The 19,645-nt window shown below is 36.5% G+C and overlaps 2 protein-coding genes across 3 annotated transcripts; both read left to right on the forward strand.

The window, feature by feature from the left end:
* Positions 1-5,279: 5,279 nt before the first annotated feature.
* Positions 5,280-8,376, forward strand: LOC125889060 (uncharacterized). The gene is made up of 7 exons (XM_049576709.1): positions 5,280-5,810; positions 5,949-6,096; positions 7,165-7,239; positions 7,321-7,698; positions 7,820-7,921; positions 8,017-8,249; positions 8,335-8,376. Exons 1-7 carry the CDS (start codon positions 5,736-5,738, stop codon positions 8,374-8,376), a joined length of 1,053 nt encoding a protein of 350 aa, XP_049432666.1. The 5' UTR covers positions 5,280-5,735.
* Positions 8,373-12,369, forward strand: LOC125889094 (uncharacterized). 2 transcript variants are annotated; one of them, XM_049576802.1, is made up of 9 exons: positions 8,373-8,511; positions 8,604-8,694; positions 8,987-9,334; positions 9,460-9,577; positions 9,844-9,935; positions 10,034-10,151; positions 10,446-10,541; positions 10,806-11,003; positions 11,414-12,369. In XM_049576802.1, the coding sequence occupies exons 1-9, from the start codon at positions 8,408-8,410 to the stop codon at positions 11,524-11,526; spliced, it is 1,278 nt and encodes a 425-aa protein (XP_049432759.1). In that variant the 5' UTR covers positions 8,373-8,407; the 3' UTR covers positions 11,527-12,369. The 2 variants fall into 2 exon arrangements, with proteins under 2 accessions (XP_049432759.1, XP_049432758.1); XM_049576801.1 differs by having other exon boundaries at positions 10,806-11,538.
* Positions 12,370-19,645: the final 7,276 nt, after the last annotated feature.

Raw genomic sequence — 19,645 nt, forward strand, 5'->3', positions numbered from 1 at the left:
AATTTTCTGTGTATAAAATCTTTTGGACAGACTCTTTAGATTTGGCCTGAAGCTTTCATGTAATAACTGTGATTGGTTTTTGTTTGTTTGATTGTTTTATTTTTTTCTTTTCTGCTCCATACATGATTTGTACCATTTTAAAGTCAACCAAGTCTTCAAAGTTTGGAGACTTAAATTTCCAACCTGTAGCCCAGGGTGAAAAGACTCCAACGACCATCGTTCACAACAGGAGACCATCCCCCACACCGCAGACAATCCAGGTCTGATACTGATTGTCAGAGATTCAGTGTCACAGAATTACACCCCCCCCCCCAGTCCATTCACTGATCAGAGGCAGTTTTATGTTCACATCATCAACTGAAATTAAAACATGTGTAACTTCCTAAAAAGCAGTGTGTGAATGTTACTGGATAAAATGTGTAATCATAAATGTAAATATATAATAAAGAGTCTACATGCATAGATGCACTGTAGCAGGCTATTGACTAGGGTTGACAATTTTAAGCACTTTCCTCAATTGAACACTGGTAACATTAATGATCAATTAATTGATTAATTAATTACAAAAAAACTTTAGCAAATTTTGCTCATAGCAAACAAGACCAAACATTTTCCATATTCCCATGGCAAAACATATCATTTTCTCTGACAGCATAATGTGGCCTATCAAACCTGTAGACAGCTAGGTATTAAACACATATACTTAAATATCTGATAATTTGGAGTATGTTCATAAAATTCATCTCTGTTGGGGTGTCGGTGGCTTAGTGGTAGAGCAGGCGCCCCATGTACAAGGCTGTTGCCGCAGCGGCCTGGGTTCAAATCCAGCTTGTGCCCCTTCGCTGCATGTCATCCCCTCTCTCTCTCCCCTTTTCATACTTACCTGTCCTGTGCATTAAAGGCATAAATGCCCCAAAAATATATTTAAAAAAAAAAAAAAACATCTCTGTTATATTTCAGATCTAGATCCATGAGGGAGTGTGAATATCGCTCGATAGTAATCAACAGTGGACCTGTGTCGTTTTGTTCAAACAAAGAGGGGACTTCAGTCCATCTATACAATGGTTACCTCCATCATGACAGACACTGAACCTTTCAATGCTCATCATTACCATAACACAAACACAAGACAAGTTAAATGACACAGTGCCTGAATTTAGAAAATTAAGTTTGTGTTTCTTATAATGACAGACTGCAACAATATTTCCTTGTCCTTGGTAGTAGATACGCTAAGATATCAGAAGTAACTGTTGTCAGTCAATGTCAATAGAGTGTAAAGATTCACTCATGCATCAGACTTTAATGTAAGATGTGAGTGCATCACTTCAGACAGCCTTTATCTGTAAGAAAAAAACGTGAATCGGAAAAAAAATCTATGCAGTATTAGTGTATCGATACATCCCTCCCTTTGGTGTGTCTCCTCTTCATTTCCTCAAAACACCTAAAAACATAAAATCTATCTTTTTTGTTTGGTCATGCAGGCTTGGGTGACATATCCTGCAAATCTTACATCTTAAATCATTCATTTTAACTTCAATATTGTTCACAGGAGCCAGACACTTTATTCACATCCATGAAGAAGTGTGTATGTCGCTGCATCATATTCAAGCGGGGACCTGTGTCATTTTGTACAAGCAAAAAGGGGACTTGAGTCAATATATAAAATCTATCTTTTTTGTTATAGAGTCAAACTTCAAAACAAGATTCCATAAATGAAGTCTTCTTTAAAGGTCTGCATCCTGTTGTTTTGTTTCTGAGAGAGGATTAAGGTTAACTCCATCAAGACACTGAATATTTCAGTGCCTATTTCATTATTTCAAGCACAACACAATTTAATAGACACGGTCCTTCAATTAAGAAAATGAACTTTGTTTTTCTTCTACTGACATGCTGCAATAATATTTTTCCATCCTTTGTATTAGATACATTGTAAGATAAAAACTTTTAAGCAGTAATTTTTGTAAGTCAGTGTCATTTCGAGCATAAGAGTTGACTTTTATCAACATGAGAGACCTAAGTTTTCCAGGTTGATATTTGGTGTAATGTCTGTGGTCTACTTGAACTTGCATGGTCATGCAGGCTTGGGTGACATTTCCTGCAAATCTTACATCTTAAGTCATTCATTTTAACTTCTAAATTGTTCACAGGAGCCAGACACTTTATTCACATCCATGAAGGAGTGTGTATGTCGCTGCATCATATTCAAGCGGGGACTTGTGTCATTTTGTACAAGCAAAAAGGGGACTTGAGTCAATATATAAAATCTATCTTTTTTGTTATAGAGTCAAACTTCAAAACAAGATTCCATAAATGAAGTCTTCTTTAAAGGTCTGCATCCTGTTGTTTTGTTTCTGAGAGAGGATTAAGGTTAACTCCATCAAGACACTGAATATTTCAGTGCCCATTTCATTATTTCAAGCACAACACAATTTAATTGACACGGTCCTTCAATTAAGAAAATGAACTTTGTTTTTCTTCTACTGACATGCTGCAATAATATTTTTCCATCCTTTGTATTAGATACATTGTAAGATAAAAACTTTTAAGCAGTAATTTTTGTAAGTCAGTGTCATTTTGAGCATAAGAGTTGACTTTTATCAACATGAGAGACCTAAGTTTTCCAGGTTGATATTTGGTGTAATGTCTGTGGTCTACTTGAACTTGCATGGTCATGCAGGCTTGGGTGACATTTCCTGCAAATCTTACATCTTAAGTCATTCATTTTAACTTCTAAATTGTTCACAGGAGCCAGACACTTTATTCACATCCATGAAGAAGTGTGTATGTCGCTGCATCATATTCAAGCGGGGACTTGTGTCATTTTGTACAAGCAAAAAGGGGACTTGAGTCAATATATAAAATCTATCTTTTTTGTTATAGAGTCAAACTTCAAAACAAGATTCCATAAATGAAGTCTTCTTTAAAGGTCTGCATCCTGTTGTTTGGATTCCGAGAGAGGATTAAGGTTAACTCCATCAAGACACTGAATATTTCAGCACCCTATGAGGTCTTTTTATGATGGATCTGAGAGAGGCATTAGCAATTAGTGTAAATATCACATTTTTGACTACAGTATGGGATCTGTGATTCATATCCAAATAGATTAGTTTTTCTCTTCAAGATAGATTCATGCAATGCAAGATTTCTACATAATGTGTATTTTCAAGAAAATTCATTGTATACTCACTACAGATTGTACTAGAGGGTCCCCTCTTGTACTGTCAAAACTGACAGAAGCCAACATTTACATGTAATTATTCATGAGTAAGAACACAAGAGCAAATCAGCACATTATCCTTTAAAAAAAAAAAATTAGAATTTTTAGAATTTCATCTGACCTCATGAATGAGTCTGAAATGAATGCCCTGAAGATGCCTGAACAGCCACAGCAAAGTGTAGTAGATGCATGTTTCAAAACCTGTCTTAGATTGACAAATGTTTTTTCTCTACTTACATTATTTAAAGGATATACAAATAAGATATAAACCATAGGAGGAAGGGAGCTCTCTCTATAATCCATCACACACAGGTCATAAAAATGACCACAACACAGAAGAATATGAATTCCCCCAAGAAACATTTAGAAATTGAAATTAAAAAATGTCTTCATGATTGTTTTAATATGTGTATCACAGAGAAATGTGTAAATATTGATAACATTAAAGTGAAATCTGTTTTTGAAAGAAACAAAGAAAGTCTTTGCAGTAAACAAACACTGTGAAAGACTGAGCACAGACAGTTACAGTGAAGCATATGGAGGTCCCCTCTTTGAGAGGTAGACATCGCTCAAGGATAAAAGTCCCCTCTTGGCAATTTCTTTAAAAAAAATTAAAAAGCACATTTGCAGTAATATTATATTATTATTAAAAGTTAATGTTCAATTCTATTTTTGTATTTTTAAAATGCCCAGAAACTGAAGTCCACTGTTGGCAAATGTAACTCGATAGTGCACTGTTGGTCAGGTTTGCTTGTATGTGTGTGTGTGTGTGTGTGGTCACACACACCTGACAGGACAACATAGACCAAATTGACCAGCTCATGTGTCTCATTCCTACAATTTCCTAAATGAATGCCTGATAGCAAAAACATGTAAATACGAGATCTCGAGGTCAAACTCTTTTGCTTAACCCCTAACCCTAACCCACACATCCATATCAACACTAACATAGCATTTATTTTATTTTCTTTGCAACAATGGCTTGCAAACCTCAATAATGGACAAGTAGGAGAAAAATACGGGTAATTTTACTGCTTATTATTTAGTGTGTGTTTGCTCTACTGGGGAAGCAGGAGAAAATTGAAATACTTCTACTGTTAATATTCAACCCAGTATCACAGTGAAGCGTGTAATACACCCGCCGGTCCATAGGGGATTCCGTGTCAGGGTCACGGTTTACCTCGCCTAGGCGTGTAAAAGACACGCCTCCTTGAAGTTGCAGTACCAGCAGGGGGCGATCATTTTTTCGATGCCTACGGACCCACTTTTTTCACGGACCAACGAAAAATTTACAGATCATTCCCAGCCCCCTCTGCGCCAGGTAAGATGATGATACATGTCTGATTTCTTTATTTTTTATTCGTTTATGGCTTTTGTCTAAGATGTTTGAGGTTGACTGTGAGTTTTATCATGTTAATTACATTTCATTAGACGGTAGAGCCGAAGGTCGTCAGGAGAAGTAGCCTAATGTCACCGTGTCTGGAGAGGTAATCCTGTCCAGCTAGCGCTTTTAGCATTTGTGCTAGCTTTACAGCTACCGTCAGCTGAGAAAGTTGTCTCTTTTATAGCTTTATGTTAATGTTTGTTAAAGTAGAGGAAGTAAAAGCAACGCCTGGGTTACTGTTAAGTCTGAACATATTACAGGACGCTGCGTGGACGTGACACGATCCAACCCACCAGAGTCCTGTCATCTTTTTTATCAATTTAGGTCCATTTAAAAAGTCCTAATGTGGTTTTAAACTTCCTGTAACGTTATATGTGCGTGTGTGGACTGTGGAACTCGCTTTGACGTTACTGTTAAGTTGCTGATAAATGAATTAATGGTATAGCAGGTTAATAAACAGTCGCTGCGCAGGCATCATCTGTCACTATAGCAACGTGGAGTAGAGAAATGTCACTGCCTTGTTGATGATGAAATGTGACGCGAAGATGGGCTTGTCTGTGTGTACTGTCTACTCTATTCTGTGGTGCAGGCTCTCCACTATTCTCCTATTTTACACATTTCCTGCAACAAGTTAATAACAGCCACAAGCTTTCTGTAGAAAGAGGATTGTCCTGCTGTTTAGATGGTGAATTGAATTAATTTCAATGAATTCAGCACAGTTTAGTAGATCTATATTGTCCTCAAATAGCTCCTGTCCTTTATTTTGCTAAAATCCACGCAGTGAACATGTTGAATATGATTACATATGTTACAGTTCTGCATTTATAATATGAGAAATCCTATAAGTCTTGCTATAAGAGAAGTAACCATTTTCTTTTTTCTTCTGTCTAACAGCTCTTTTTGTTATCCCTATATCCTCCACCTGTACCTTCTCATTAAAACAGACCAACGGCTCTTTTAAGAGCCACTCCTATACTGTTCTCGCTGTCTCTCTCACACGCGCGCGCACACACACACACACACACACACACACACACACACACACACACACACACGAACACCATCTCTCTCTTTTTTCTGTCTGTCTGTCCGTCTGAAGGTCCCTCTGCCTGCCAATATGTTTGTCTGTCTGAAATGGCTGATCAGCAAGACAAAGACAAAGCAGGGGATGCTATTTTCCTTGCAGACATGCTTCTGGCTCAAGAAAAAGTGAGTATCTTCAGTAATCTTGCAGTATTGGTGATGATACTAAAGTGTGTGAATTGGAGAGTGAAATTTGTACGAAACTTCTCAAGAGTTGAATGTATTTAAGTTGTATCATGCAATGTTCACTCTCTGTCATGCAAGGCAAAGAAAGCCAAGGACAAAGCAGCATCCACTATACCTGCTAAGGGCACTAAATTTCAAGTCCGATGGGTGGAGAGAGATGCAGAAGGACGTCCATTACTGAAAAGAACTAGGAGTGGAGAGACAAGGAAACGTGCTTCAGCTACAGGTGGTTCATGTCTTGCAAAATTACTTGTTATTACCCCCCTCAAATGGGTAATATCAAGTAACTGTCTCCCTGGTATTCAAAATTCAGCTAACATACTGTAGCCCTATGTCATTTAATTGTGTTTGAAACATAGACCACCAAACTAGGTGGGGCCTCCAGTGCACATGCAAATTGCGCCATTAGAAAGGTCACAGGTTGGATCTGTTCCATATGTTGTCAACTTCATCTGTTTTACAATGTATATTTGGTATAGGTCTGGAAACAAGATAAATGAAGTCAAAATGAAGCAGGTAGTGAGTTTGAAGCAGAGATTTAGTTCCTGGATGTGTAGTCCCATTTCTCTCTTAAGGAGATGGAACCATAAGATCCAAATCACTGTGGTGGTCCATTAAACCTTCAGTAGAAACCTTTCATTTGTCTATGTTTTGTCTTACTATTATGTTTTTTGATCTTCAAGCGCTGAGAAAAAACACATTAAAAAACTGTTCGTGAGTCATGGACCTAATCATCAGTCAGACCTGGAAATTATCCATGCCTTCATTTTCAGTGACTAATGTGAAGCTTGGTTGACCTGATACACAACTCTAAAGGTTAGGTGTGCCCTAATCGGAAGACGCTAGCTTTGTACTTTCTACAATAGAGCAAAATGAAGGGAATTTACCAGGAAAATTTGTGATTATCATGACAGTATTTAATGATTAGTTGGAAAGAATTTCTGCGTCACAATTTTCATTTTTACTAAAAAAAAAAAAAGAATTAAAACCATGATGGTGCGACATTATTGAGGTCTGTATTATTCAAACATGTTTTCTTTCCTCTGGAGAACAAGATTTGCTTGTCAGGCCATCTCTGCAGTACTAAAGTTCTTCATTATAATGATTTTTTCTCATACTTTTTTCCAAATATTGACACCTCTGCGATTTAGATATTGCACTTGGCTGTATGTGCTGTCGATATTTCAATTAAATGTGCAGCCCAATTACAGTGTTAAGTTAACATACAAACATTGAATTTTATGCCTGTAACAGATGTATTTTTTATCTCTTTCTTGTCTTTGTATCTTTTCAGTTTCTGTGGCTCCCAGTGATGAGTCTGAGGAGGTTCCTACAGTGAACCAAGACAACAGCTCTCAACACATGTTTGGTAAGATTACACCTTACTGTAATTAATTTAGTTAGCACAAAGCATGACATGAATGTTCATTTTATTTTATCTGTCTTTCAGACACTGAGATGCAGATGTTGAAGGACATTCTGACCTCATCAGAACAGCCACTGGAACAGCCTTCAACATCTTCATCGTGGAGCTTGCGCCAAACTGCAGCCCAGGATGAGTGGCGGAACGCAAGGGCCCATCACATTGACTGTTTGCTGTTCTGCAACGAGGTTCCTGACAAGAAGTGCAGCCATTGCACATCCCCTGCCATCATTCACTGCAGAGACTGCATGCCAGATGAGTGGCTGTGTATGGAGTGTGACATACAAATACACACAAAGCTCACACTTCATAACAGGGACTCATGCATAGAGGGAATTTACAAGCCCATCAAGCCAACAGTGTGCTGTGCCAAAAAGGATGGCGTGTATTCACTTGTCAGTCAAGGTAATTTGTTAATCTTTTTTGGTAAAGTTGTTTTTTTGAGTCATGTTATTTTTCTTAAATTCTAATGTTAATTGGATGCATTTTTAAGGCTTCTCCCTAATTATTAATCTTCTCATTTCAGAATGTCTATTGCCAACAGTGAGACCCTCCCAGATATGCAAATGTGACCCTGTAAACATCAAAGAGTCAGCTGGCAGAGCGGTCATTTTGGTTTGCATTAATGGTATGACCTGTAGCTTTATATTTTAATTTTAATTTTTTGCCCCAGTGTGTGTCTCAAAATAACCAGCAATTTAATGTACTACTTTTTGTTTTTAGGCTGGTATGATTTGCACATGCCAAATCTGCTGTGCAGATTGTGTCTGGCACAGTGGACACCTGACCGGGGAGACCTTATAAAGAGTGGATATTGGGCAGCAACTGTGCATGCTGACACTTTGTTTTCAATGGATGTCTTCAGCACATTCGAAGAGATGAAAACTGTTGCCCCAAGTTTGTCAAGACAAGCATTTTTGCAGATGTTGGAGAGCAGGACTGTTCTCTTTGGAAGGGTAAGTTAAGTCTGGATGAAAGTTGCCTGAAGTAGAGGTAAGATAATATTAGTGTAGTTATTTCATTTTACTTTTTAATCAACAGGATGGGAAAATACATGGAGATGTCTTCCAACGGCTTCGTTGAATATACATTCTGCCAGTACCAATGTGACAGAATGGCCAACGTGGAACAGTTCACCTGCCCAGCATGTACACCAAACATGCTTGCTCTCTGTGCAGATGGCAACAGAAAACAATACCGATTTCGGCAGTCAAAAGGGTTAGTTGATTTACTTTGTAGTACACTTTGTAAAATAAACTGAAAAAATAATGTCTGAGGTTGATGAACATCTTTTTTCTTATTCCATTAAGGTCAGAGGAGCCATATTTTGATGGCACCTTTATCTCCAGAGACGCAGATGTCCACCATTTTGTTGAGGACGTCAGATGCAAAATTAAAAGTGTTAGTAATGTTTGCAACTTTGCTTTAAATATGTTATGTGGCCAAAAATGACAATTGAGACAGTTGAAAAGTATGATTTGTCCATTATTTAATATTTTTTGTATCTGTCAAGATCATTTGGTGTCAGCTTATATAACACAAACTAGTATTATGTACTAGTATGAAAATAAACTTTTAGTGTCTCAAATCACAAAGATGCCAGCTGATGTCACTCCATGTTCCTGATGGATAAAATAACTAATTTTGAGAAAATCACGGCTTTCAGTTTTAACCAGAATATTTTTTCATGCAGACTGCAGGGAGAGGAACCTGTGGAGCAAGTCAGTGGTCTGGTGCTCGGGAGACTGCAAGAAGAGCGAGCAAACTTGATGAAGAGGGGCTTGAGGTGGTTGTTTGCAGGCATGGAGTGTTGCTCAAGGCTCTCAATATGTACAGGGGAGAAATATTTGCCTATCCCCTGTTCCTGCAAAAAGAGCTTCAGGCAACCACAAAAGGGCAGTTCTACTGCACAGCTTTTGCCTGCAAATACTGGCCCTACCTGGAGAAGCTGGCAGCATCCATGATGGACCTCAGACCTTTGCTGCAGATGAGGCCATTCCTGTCCGTCATGCATGCCAAGGCCCATTCAACCAAGTGTGAGGTACTACATATTCTTCATCATACCATTTTAAATTGTAATTTGATTATAATCAATTAATTGATTTGATTGGAATTTCATTACTTACTATAGTGTATATGAGGATAAGTTTCTCTGTGATTTGTTAGATCATCTGGAGTGGCAGAAACCAGGAGGGTGCAGGCACAACTGCAGGGGAGGAGGTGGAAATGGTAAACAGCTACCTTTCTCGTTGTGCCCTCACCACCAAGTATATGACAAAATCTGGTAAGTGTTTCTTATTATATCATGAAACCTGTCTTTTATGCTTTCTTTTTTCATTCTAATACTTTATCGAGTATGAGATAAAAGAAAGTTAGCAAAATTTGTAATATTCTCCTAATATTATAGTACATTAATAAAACTCAGTTTTGTCTTTAATTAGAGATTAATTGTCAGTGCAATGTTGAACTGAAATACCATTATTAAACATACAACCATACCAATACAATTAATGGCACTTTCCTGCTTCATATAATATGTGCTGTTAAAAGCCAGGAATGACATACTGACGATCCACGCAATTGGGTGGAACAGACGGAAGCAGGATGGCCTTCATCTTGCCTTGTCCAGCAGATATATCAAGGTATTGACCAGATACCCTGAGACAGGATCAGGTTTTTGATCACATTTATAAAGAACTAATGAACTTACACTCCCCCCCCCCTTTTTTTTTTACTGTAGACTTTCCAAAAGGCTCAGGCTGAGTCTCAGAGACTAGAGGATTTGAGCAGTGAAGTTGGGTGTCCTGAGAACATGATGCAGCAGTGGGTACATGATGTCAAACAGTGGGCTACCGATGGTACAGTATTTTATGAGCATTCTACTAAGTAGTTTAGCTTTGTTGTAGCTTTTTGTGTGCCATATTCTCTCTTTTTTATTCAGTTTTGATTACCTCCGTTTTTTTGTTTGTTTGTTTGTTTGTGTTAGGAATTATTTCTTGCCAGCTGTGAGAATTAAGACAGGGAATGTCATCCTCTTTTGTTTGCTGCAAATTTGTTGAGCATTTGGCCTTCAGATAAACTTAAACTTGGAACTCTTGATATTTACTACCGAAAAAAACATCATTATGTTATTGTTTTTGTTGTTTTTTAAGATTCTGCTGGTTCCCGATGTGATGACCTTCAGCAATCAATCGAACAAATGTTTCTTGGTGTACATCAAAAAAAAGCCAGGCTTTATACTCAGACTGGTATGTTGATGCATCTAGTGTTTTTCTTGTTTATACTTTATACTTACAATTTGCAGATTATTGGGATAGTTTTTAGTTATAAAATGTCCCCTAGATTTTACAGATACAGGGTTATTATGCTTTTTCAATGATTAGATTTACTTTTTGATTTATTAATTGTTAATTCAGTTGTAAGTATTATTCATAACAGTATTACACGCAACTTTCTGATATCTGCATACACAAACTTGTGCATTATGTTTTCTGTGGTTTGTAACTGTATAGACAGCAACAAAATTCGACACTTGCGACGGAGGAAACTGGGAGAAGAGAAGAAAAAACTCCTGGAGACGATCAAGCTCTACAATGAGCAGGTGCCACGTGAGGAGCGGATTGATGTGGAGAAGGTGGAGAGCAGACTCTCTGTGGTAGGACCAGACAGTGGCACAGATCTAATATGGCTATGGGAAGTGCACAGGAGTGGTATGGAACAGTTTCTCTCTAAACCAATTGTTTGTGTGCCTGTGTGCATGATTAAACAAACTGATTATGTACTGTATATGCTGCTGTATATATACAGTTTCATTTTACGCTATTTCTTCTGTAATATTTGCACATATGTGTGTTTGAGTGTCAACTCAAAACTGGTGTAATTGTACTGGTTGCATTTTTTATGCTGTCTGGGTCTATACTTTTTTAGTATCACAGTTGATAATAGAATGATATAATGACAATGTTTATTTTAATTTTATTGGCATGATTTTCTTGTGAATAGTATTGCCAACACATAGACTACATACTATATTTTAGCTTCCGCAGGGACGCCTGCTATTAAGAACTTGCAGCTCAAACTCAGAACTTGTGTTGACGGGATGTTTTTTATGTGACTTCAGATTCCAGCAATATCCTCACAAAGAAGAAGATTTTTGATGCATACATGTCAAAAATGCGGCTTGAAGAGGAAAAGGTCATTGTGATGAGGGAGATGAGACAGCACTGCACCTAAGAAGCTAACCTTTATCTCCTTGCAGCTTGTTTTGGGGATACTAAGTATTTGTAACCAACCACCACTGCAGATCCTGGTTAAGAACACTACAAATGTTTACAAGTTTTTTCTCACGTGTAACTCATACACAAACAATTGTATTGATTTTGGTGACCCCATGACCTTTCCTCTAACACAGTGGTCTTTAACTCAACCCTGAATACAGGATAAGTTCAGACTTTTTGAGGTCTATTCCCTTTCAATGTCCAGTGTCCAATGTCATGCAGTGGAGGTCACATTTTCACCTCAATCCATCTAGTTCCACTGTACTGGAGGCACAGCTCAACTGCAACCCAGTTCAAGTCCACGGTGCCAACATTTTTAATTTATTTCATTACAAAAACCCACCAGACTTTACAGCCAAAGATAATATGATGCTACGGAAGTTTCTCGTTACAAAATGGAGTGGAAACCTTTATTCACTGTTCCTAAATTCCCTCTTTGTTAGGATAATTTGCTCAGTGGAAATCTCCAGGTTAGCGTCGGTTGGTCTTGCTAGTTGATATCCTAACAAGGAGGAAATTAAGCCACAGTAACTCTTCACCACTAAAAGGTGTTGAGAGCTCAAACTCCATTCCAACACACCCAGGCTGTCACTTTGAGACCCTTTGGTGTGGCATTATAAATTGCTTGTTGCAGAATCTAAATGATTTGTCATTCTTCAGTAAAGTGAGTTTATGACTAGCTGAATAGCACAAAGTTATTGGAAATATTTGTAATATCTTTCATATTTATTTCCAGGAAGTTAACGTATGCTCAAGTTACAGCCAGGCTTTGGGACCAAATGCCGGTTCTCTGCTGGAGGATGGACCGAGGAGATACTGGAGGACCATAAAGAATTAACTGATTATGAAAGTTCAGATGACAGTGAATTTGAGGCAGTGTAAATCACTGCTTCTCAGTCTTCAGTCTGTCATACTAAACTCCTGTATCAAGCTACATGAATATGTTTCGCCAGTAAGTCTCACATTGTAATGCATTTTTTTTTATCACCTGTGATTTGAAAACATGAGCTTTACACACAGTCAGACAAAGTAAAAGTGTGTGTCCTCCTTTAGTTCAGTTGCAACAAATTCCAGTTTGCCACGGAGCTTATCTCCCTGGGCTTTTGCAGGGGGTCACCCGCCCGCATCCTCCACGCTCCTTCATGCCATGAAAAATAAGGATTCAAAACTAGAGTTGATGATTGGTGGATGTGTTCTGTGAGTTTTACTTTGTTTTGTCTAGTTCAAATGAAGCTGGTGATAATGAGTAAAAATACTGCTTTGCAAAGGGAGTCTGGTTAGTTAAGAGCAATAAAATAGCTGTTTCTGAAAAAAAAAGTATCTTACTCTATTAGGTATATTTCTGCCACAATCCTTTCCATTACATTGTTAGACATGTATACAAACAATCTGGGTCTGTCAGTGACAAAGACAAGCACAAGCAAAAAAAAAAAAAAAAAAAAAAAGAGTTAAAACTGGTCAACCAACTATTCATTTCACCCACTCTCATCATTTAACCACCAGCACGTTATATGTTTATTATTCCTCATTGAAATGTTTTCCTTGTGTATTTCTTTAAAGTTCTGTCATACTCATCATTCATCATACTCCAGTGTAATGTCATTCATGGTGACAGTGTTACTAATTTTTGGAATAAAGCATTTATATACATGTCACTACATGAAATACTTTCCAAAACATGACATATGATCAATATCCATAGTTGAGTGTGAGTGTTTATTGTTGTCATTACTGCTGTTTCTTGTACCAACAAAAGGAACTCATTTGCCATGCCATCAAGTAACTACAAAACTGTTACAGGGCATGTAAACTAGTTGATGCTGAGGTGTTTTGTTTTTCTCTGTTTTCTTCAAAATAAAATAAGTATGTGAAATTGCTGATTGTTGATCTTTTTTTTGTGATTTTTTTTATCCTCATAACAGTGCAATTCATTTATGTTCAGAGTATTTAAGTTAAAGACACAGGAAGACACAAGAACAAATTTATTATTTCATAATTTTTAATTGTTGCCACAAATAAATAATGATAAAGAACAGCAACAACTATCAGCATCATTATAACAACAATAATAATAATAACAACAACAGCTATTATTATTATTATTATTATCATTATTATTATTACATAAGACAAGATACATCATTCATGTCTAGAAGGGAACTCCTGATTTGTGAAACTCTCGCGAGATTTGCACGAGTTGTTCCTTTATTATGCAACAAGAACTATATCATTATGTTTAATAATGTACCGACAATGTAATTAAAATCTGAATAGATTAAGGGACAAAAAATGAGAGTGCAGGAATAGAGAAAGATGATAGTTTGTGCTCCAATTATAACTCACAAGGTGTTTCGCATGGTTTCGCGCATCTGTTGAACCATTACTACCGTGTCTGCATACAAACTATGTGCCAACGGCAAAACGGTTACCGTAACAACGAGCACAACCTCCCAAAGAACCCTTTTTGGTTAATAATTACTATCATAATACAGTGTTTATTGCTCTGAATTCATACAACAAGTATTATGCTTTTGCATTAGCATGTCTGTTTGGAAGTTAGTAGGGACTTTAGTACTTTTTAAAATCCTAATTGCTTACAGCCTGAGTTTGCAAACCGGAAGAACTATATATTTAACAGACTTTCCTGTCACTTTGTAATGCGTAGCAATAGGGAACTGTAGTTTTCTTTTGAAAATGACTGTTTCTCATAATGCAATATAAAATTGACAGTGCACCAGGGGTTGGGCAGATGGGGAACACTGCTGTTTGGGCAGATTAAAAAAATGTAATGATAATTTGGTGAAATTCCGTTTTTACCATATTTTGGGATGCCCTTTATTGGTGATCACACCAAACTGTAGCTCACATGATAGAAGAATTCAAGACCTTTGTATAACAGTTGGTCCTATGATTATAGTCCACTCTTTTGCTGAATTCTAAGACTTACAAAATGCACCAAAGTCAAAGTTCAGAGGTCAATATCTCAAAGCAGGAGCTACATAGAGCCCTCAGACTGTCATGATATTACTGTCCTGATCACAGCCTTTCTGGTGATGTGTTTGGTTTAATCCTATGACAAAGTTTTAATTTTCACCCCTTGGCCCCATCCCTTCTGTCAGGCATGCATTTCAGAGAGACATGGAGGGTGAAATGCAGAAAACTTGATTTTGAGGACATAATGATCAAATTCCTAAATGATCATGTTGTTTTGACCTATCTGAAATCAAAGCAGCCATTGTGTACCGTTTTGAGCATGTCTTTTTTCCAAATAATTAAACATTTTTGACAAACCCTAACCCCAACACCCAGAAAATCCTTATCGGTTGCACCATATGTCAAGAAAAAGTTTCAGACTGATCAGAAATTAAAATTATGATCCTTTATGACAATAAAGTTGCATTTTAAAAGAACTGAAGTGCTCAAAGAAGTAAATAGCCTGGCCCTCAGCTTCAATACTGCAAAACTTCTGTGTCCATCCTACCATACTATAACTTTTACAGAACACCCATTCATAATTATGACTGTTTATGCTGTGATCATATGGCTATGTGGTATAAACATTTATTAACAATCACCAATTACTCCACATCATCACATAATTTACAATAAAGAGGCCATTATATTACACTTCCAGTAGCATTATCTCCAAGAGTAATACACCTTATACAAGTCAGATATAATTCTTGTCACCTCATTGGTGATACATGTTTGGTAAGTTACTTAATAATCACAATCAAAGTTACTTATCACTTTCAATAATTTCTAATACTAAACCTGTAGTAATAACTCTCTCAAAAAGGTAGACTACTACTGACATTCTATATGCCAGATCAGCTCCTATAAAAAGTAGAACACGAACCAAATCATTAGGACTGATCTATGATTAGATTCACATATTAAATTATAATAAATAACATTTAAAACTGTGATTGCTGACTGACAAACAGTAGGCAGACTGGTTGGGACAAACACTCACCACGCTAGGCCAACATGTAAGTTCACAATGTCTTTCAGAAGTCCTGTGCTGAAGTAAAGACACTAATGAGAGTTTCATTATGTGAAAAAATCAAAATCTATAGTAATCCATTAGTTTACCTTGTTACTGAAAAAATATATATGATTGGAGTCATCTGATTAAAAGTAATCTAATTAATCCCAACACAACTGGTAATAACACAGCCATGTGGAGATGAAGGTAAAAGTAAGTAACAGGCACATCTGGTCACCCTACTTTATATGTTGCATTTTGTTGTACTGTTAGTTCTTAAAAAATGTATGACATACAATGTATCTACAAGACTTTATGAATAAGATAGCTTTGTATAAAGTTGTGTAACGGGCCTTTCCATTATTTAACATAATGGCAAAATATGTGGTTAGTGTTAATATGTAATTAGTGCGAGTCACCTATCACAGGAGAGCCAGTATGGTTTCTATATAGAGAGACAAGGTAATAATGCAACTCTTTAAAAATGACATGTTTTTGTATTAATGCATTGAACCAAATTCTCAGATAAACTGTATGTTGTCTTGGGTGTAAATATAATGAAGTAGAGAAAGAAATACAATAAATATAGTAAGACATTAAAGAAGAAAGTAGTTCATTTGGTATTTTTTTTAATGAAGATAGTAGTGTCAATTAACATTCGTATATCTTCAAGTGACAAAAATTGGTGTGCAACAAAACACAACAGCAGTAATATTGAAGATAGTAGTGTCAGTGAAAATGCATATCTTCAAGTGACAACAATTGGTGTGCAACAAAACACAACAGTAGTAATAAACAATACAAAGTTTAAAATGAAATACAGCCACAAGCAGCTGTGGAGAGTTCCAGGTCCAACAGGCAGTCTTGTTTATGTTTATAACATTAAGAAGGAATAACAAACAAATAAAAAAAATCACAAATCTGACATGTAACAGTGCTTCTACACCTTCGGCACTGGGAACCTTGTGAAACTGGAGCACTAACAGGTGTCCTTATCCGGCACCCACTCCAATGGCCACTTCTTTCCACTGTAACACAAGTAGGAAAAAAAATTCAGATGTTTTGATTATGCAACTGAATGTAGACACGTAAAGAATCACGTAAAGATTCCCGTAGCTGCCGCTTCCATTAGCTGCATTGTGGTGGATTTTAATTACAAACAGTACGCTAACATGAAGTACACTAACTTAATTACTAAATTAATTACCATTTGAGATCACTGATAAACTGCATTATGTCTTTTAAAGTTATAAATCATGGAAGAGAGAGGGAATATTTCCACAATTTTCTCACAGATCATATATCTGTTGAATGAAGATCACATGCTGACACAGTACATATGTGATGTACACCATCCATCCAATTATAAACTGAGTAAAGCAGTAATACTTTTTCATTATTTATTTAAATGATGATTTTTTATGACTACTCTACAATGGTGTCAATAAATATATAATGATATTTTAAAAAAAAAAACTGCACGTATTAAATGAGAAACCTTATAAGATAAAGAAAATTAGCTCTGACCGAATTATATGGGGCATATGAGCCATCAGCAAGCTAACAATGGAAAGCACTATAAATATCCTTTATGTACTCAAAGTCTTTATCTTTTAAGTATATCAGCATTTGTAAATAAGAATTGTTTCTTAAGGACTCACTTGGTAAAATAAAGGCAAAATAACTTTTAAAAAAGCCTTGATGCTCCAGGTAATTCCTCATCTGCTTTTCTCTCCTCAGTCCGTGTAACTCCATCTATGTTGAAGCTCCACATATTTAAATTAATATAATACATAAGGTCAACAAAATGAAAGTAGTCACTGATTTCAGAATAGAACATAGCTGGCCATTATCATCCATTTCGCCATCAAAACCTGGCACTTCTCCTGCTTGTTGGCCTGGTCTGCGCTGGAGATTTCAAGGAGCAGAAGTCAGCAAAGAACAAATATTCTGTTTGTTCTTGAAGTTTAAATGCTCAGACTTTAGTCTATTATAAGATGTTGTGACCGTTATGTGATCATAGTATTGTACTCATAAAAGAAGCCTGTTTGCTACATTGATGAACTCATGGCTTTTGTAGACTAAATGAGGAACAGATGATTTGTCAGAGCTGTTGCAGGTTTTGCAATGAGGAACACATTTTATCTTTTTACCCAAATTAGATAAAAGGCTGGATCGTCATAGAGTGAACTTATGTGGCTTAATATTTTGCCTTTTTTTGTCACATTTCCCCAAGGAGACCTATGGCTTTCACATAATGCAGGCTTTTACAGCAGTACGTTTTTAGTTTGGACGTAATATATTTCTCAGTATTGACCATAACTCAATCATTGGTGTGTATGTAAATACTGCCAGTGTATGGGAGTGGTTTACTCCAGGATGACCATGCTCCAGTACAAAGAGCAGGAGGGCTCTCTGAATGGTTTAATGAAGATGAAAATTATGTAAGTTATGATGCTATAGCCTTTGCACTCATGAAATCTTAACTCAGTTGAAAACCTATGGGAGTCTCCATCACCATCCCAAATGAGGGAATATCTTTTGGAAGAGACTTGTTGAATCAATGACAAGGCACACTGAAGCTGTTCTAGTGGCTCTTGTTGGATCTTACTTAAACACTTTATGCTGTGTATATTAAACATAGTCATGAGCACGTACTGAGCACCTATTCAACAGCATTATAGACAAACTTAACCGTAGAAATGTATCTTAAATATGGCAACAGTTTATACTTGTCACACTAATTATCTATGTGCAACACTTGATAAGTTATACATACCAGAGTTTGCATGGTTCCCACTCCACAAGCTTCATTTTTTGGCCCTTAAAAATAGAGAGACTTTTCTTAGTTTCAAATCTTTGCCATACAGCAATAACCAAAAATATCAGCCCTTTTTGACTGTAACATTCTCTAACATGAGACCTTCCAGAAAACATGAAATTCAGAGACTTTTCCAATGGATGAAAAAATAACCATGCAGAGCTGGAAGTATCACATTAAGAATCTTAGACTTAAATTTGTTAAGTTTTGCTCCCACAGTTTAAAAACAACTTAAAATTAATTCCAGGAGCTTTACCTGGAATTGTGTCATCATAAATTTGTATTGTAACAGTTGAGTTCTTACAGTCCAAAAGGGCCTTGTATGTCCTGTTACCAAAAGGGAACACTTGAACTATTGAAACTATTTTCACTGACACAAAGTTTATAATTTTGAATTTCTTGATTACAGATGGGGCTGAATTCCTGTGACAGGGACTGTGTTTGAGTGGGATTATAATTAACCTTCATAACTTTGCATTTGGAAACCCTCTTCACAGGGTAAAAGTCTTGGCTCCCTGACACTGTATGTGGGCATTCTGAAAGGAAAACATATTAAATTCATAAAGCTTAATACTACATTAAACAAGCCTTTACAGAATGATAACAGGTTATTGAGATCACATAGTTTATACTTAGTCTCAGTTTTCTTTTTGTAGTTATTCTGGTACAAAATCTGTAAGTAATGCTGGTAAATTACTGTACTCAAAACATGTAGCATAAATATATCAGCAATAAGACAGAAGTTGAATCCATGAATTTAAAACAAAGTAAATCAGTCTTGCAGTGTCTTGGAGGTGTGGATCACTTTCTCACAACCCAGAGTAAAGTTCATTTGACTGTGAAAAAAACAGAGCACTTGTACATTGTACAATCTGCTCCAAAATTACTTGTTAGTGGCAATGTCTATGGACTGGACACAATAACTGTATGAATTAGGGGAAATGTGTAAAACAGCCAAACACACAGAATGAGTGCCGTGGGGAAAATATTGGTTATTGTGCTCAAGACCACCTAAACTGAGAGCAAGTCATGATCAAGACTAGATCAGTCCCACTCTACATAATACACTCTATAAAATGTGAAGCATTCAAACCATAAGCACTTAAGGTTAGAGCTGCAACTATTAATTGATTGGTAATCAAATATGAAATTAATCTAGTCTTTTTTTAATAAATAAAAAAGCATACAAATTCTGAATACAGCTACTTAATATGTCAATAGTTCCTGGTTTCTTTACTCCTTTCTAACAGTAAACTGAATGTCTTG

This window comes from Epinephelus fuscoguttatus, linkage group LG5 (genome assembly GCF_011397635.1).
Source record: "Epinephelus fuscoguttatus linkage group LG5, E.fuscoguttatus.final_Chr_v1".
Classification (NCBI taxonomy): domain Eukaryota; kingdom Metazoa; phylum Chordata; class Actinopteri; order Perciformes; family Serranidae; genus Epinephelus; species Epinephelus fuscoguttatus.

Coding starts and splice junctions, on each gene's coding strand:
- LOC125889060 (XM_049576709.1), top strand. CDS start 5,736: ATGGCTGATCAGCAAGACAAAGACAAAGCAGGGGATGCTATTTTCCTT. Junction 6,097..7,164: donor GAAACGTGCTTCAGCTACAG/GTGGTTCATGTC, acceptor GTATCTTTTCAG/TTTCTGTGGCTCCCAGTGAT. Junction 8,250..8,334: donor GGACTGTTCTCTTTGGAAGG/GTAAGTTAAGTC, acceptor TTTAATCAACAG/GATGGGAAAATACATGGAGA.
- LOC125889094 (XM_049576801.1), top strand. CDS start 8,408: ATGGCCAACGTGGAACAGTTCACCTGCCCAGCATGTACACCAAACATG. Junction 9,936..10,033: donor TGTCCAGCAGATATATCAAG/GTATTGACCAGA, acceptor TTTTTACTGTAG/ACTTTCCAAAAGGCTCAGGC. Junction 10,152..10,445: donor CAAACAGTGGGCTACCGATG/GTACAGTATTTT, acceptor TTGTTTTTTAAG/ATTCTGCTGGTTCCCGATGT.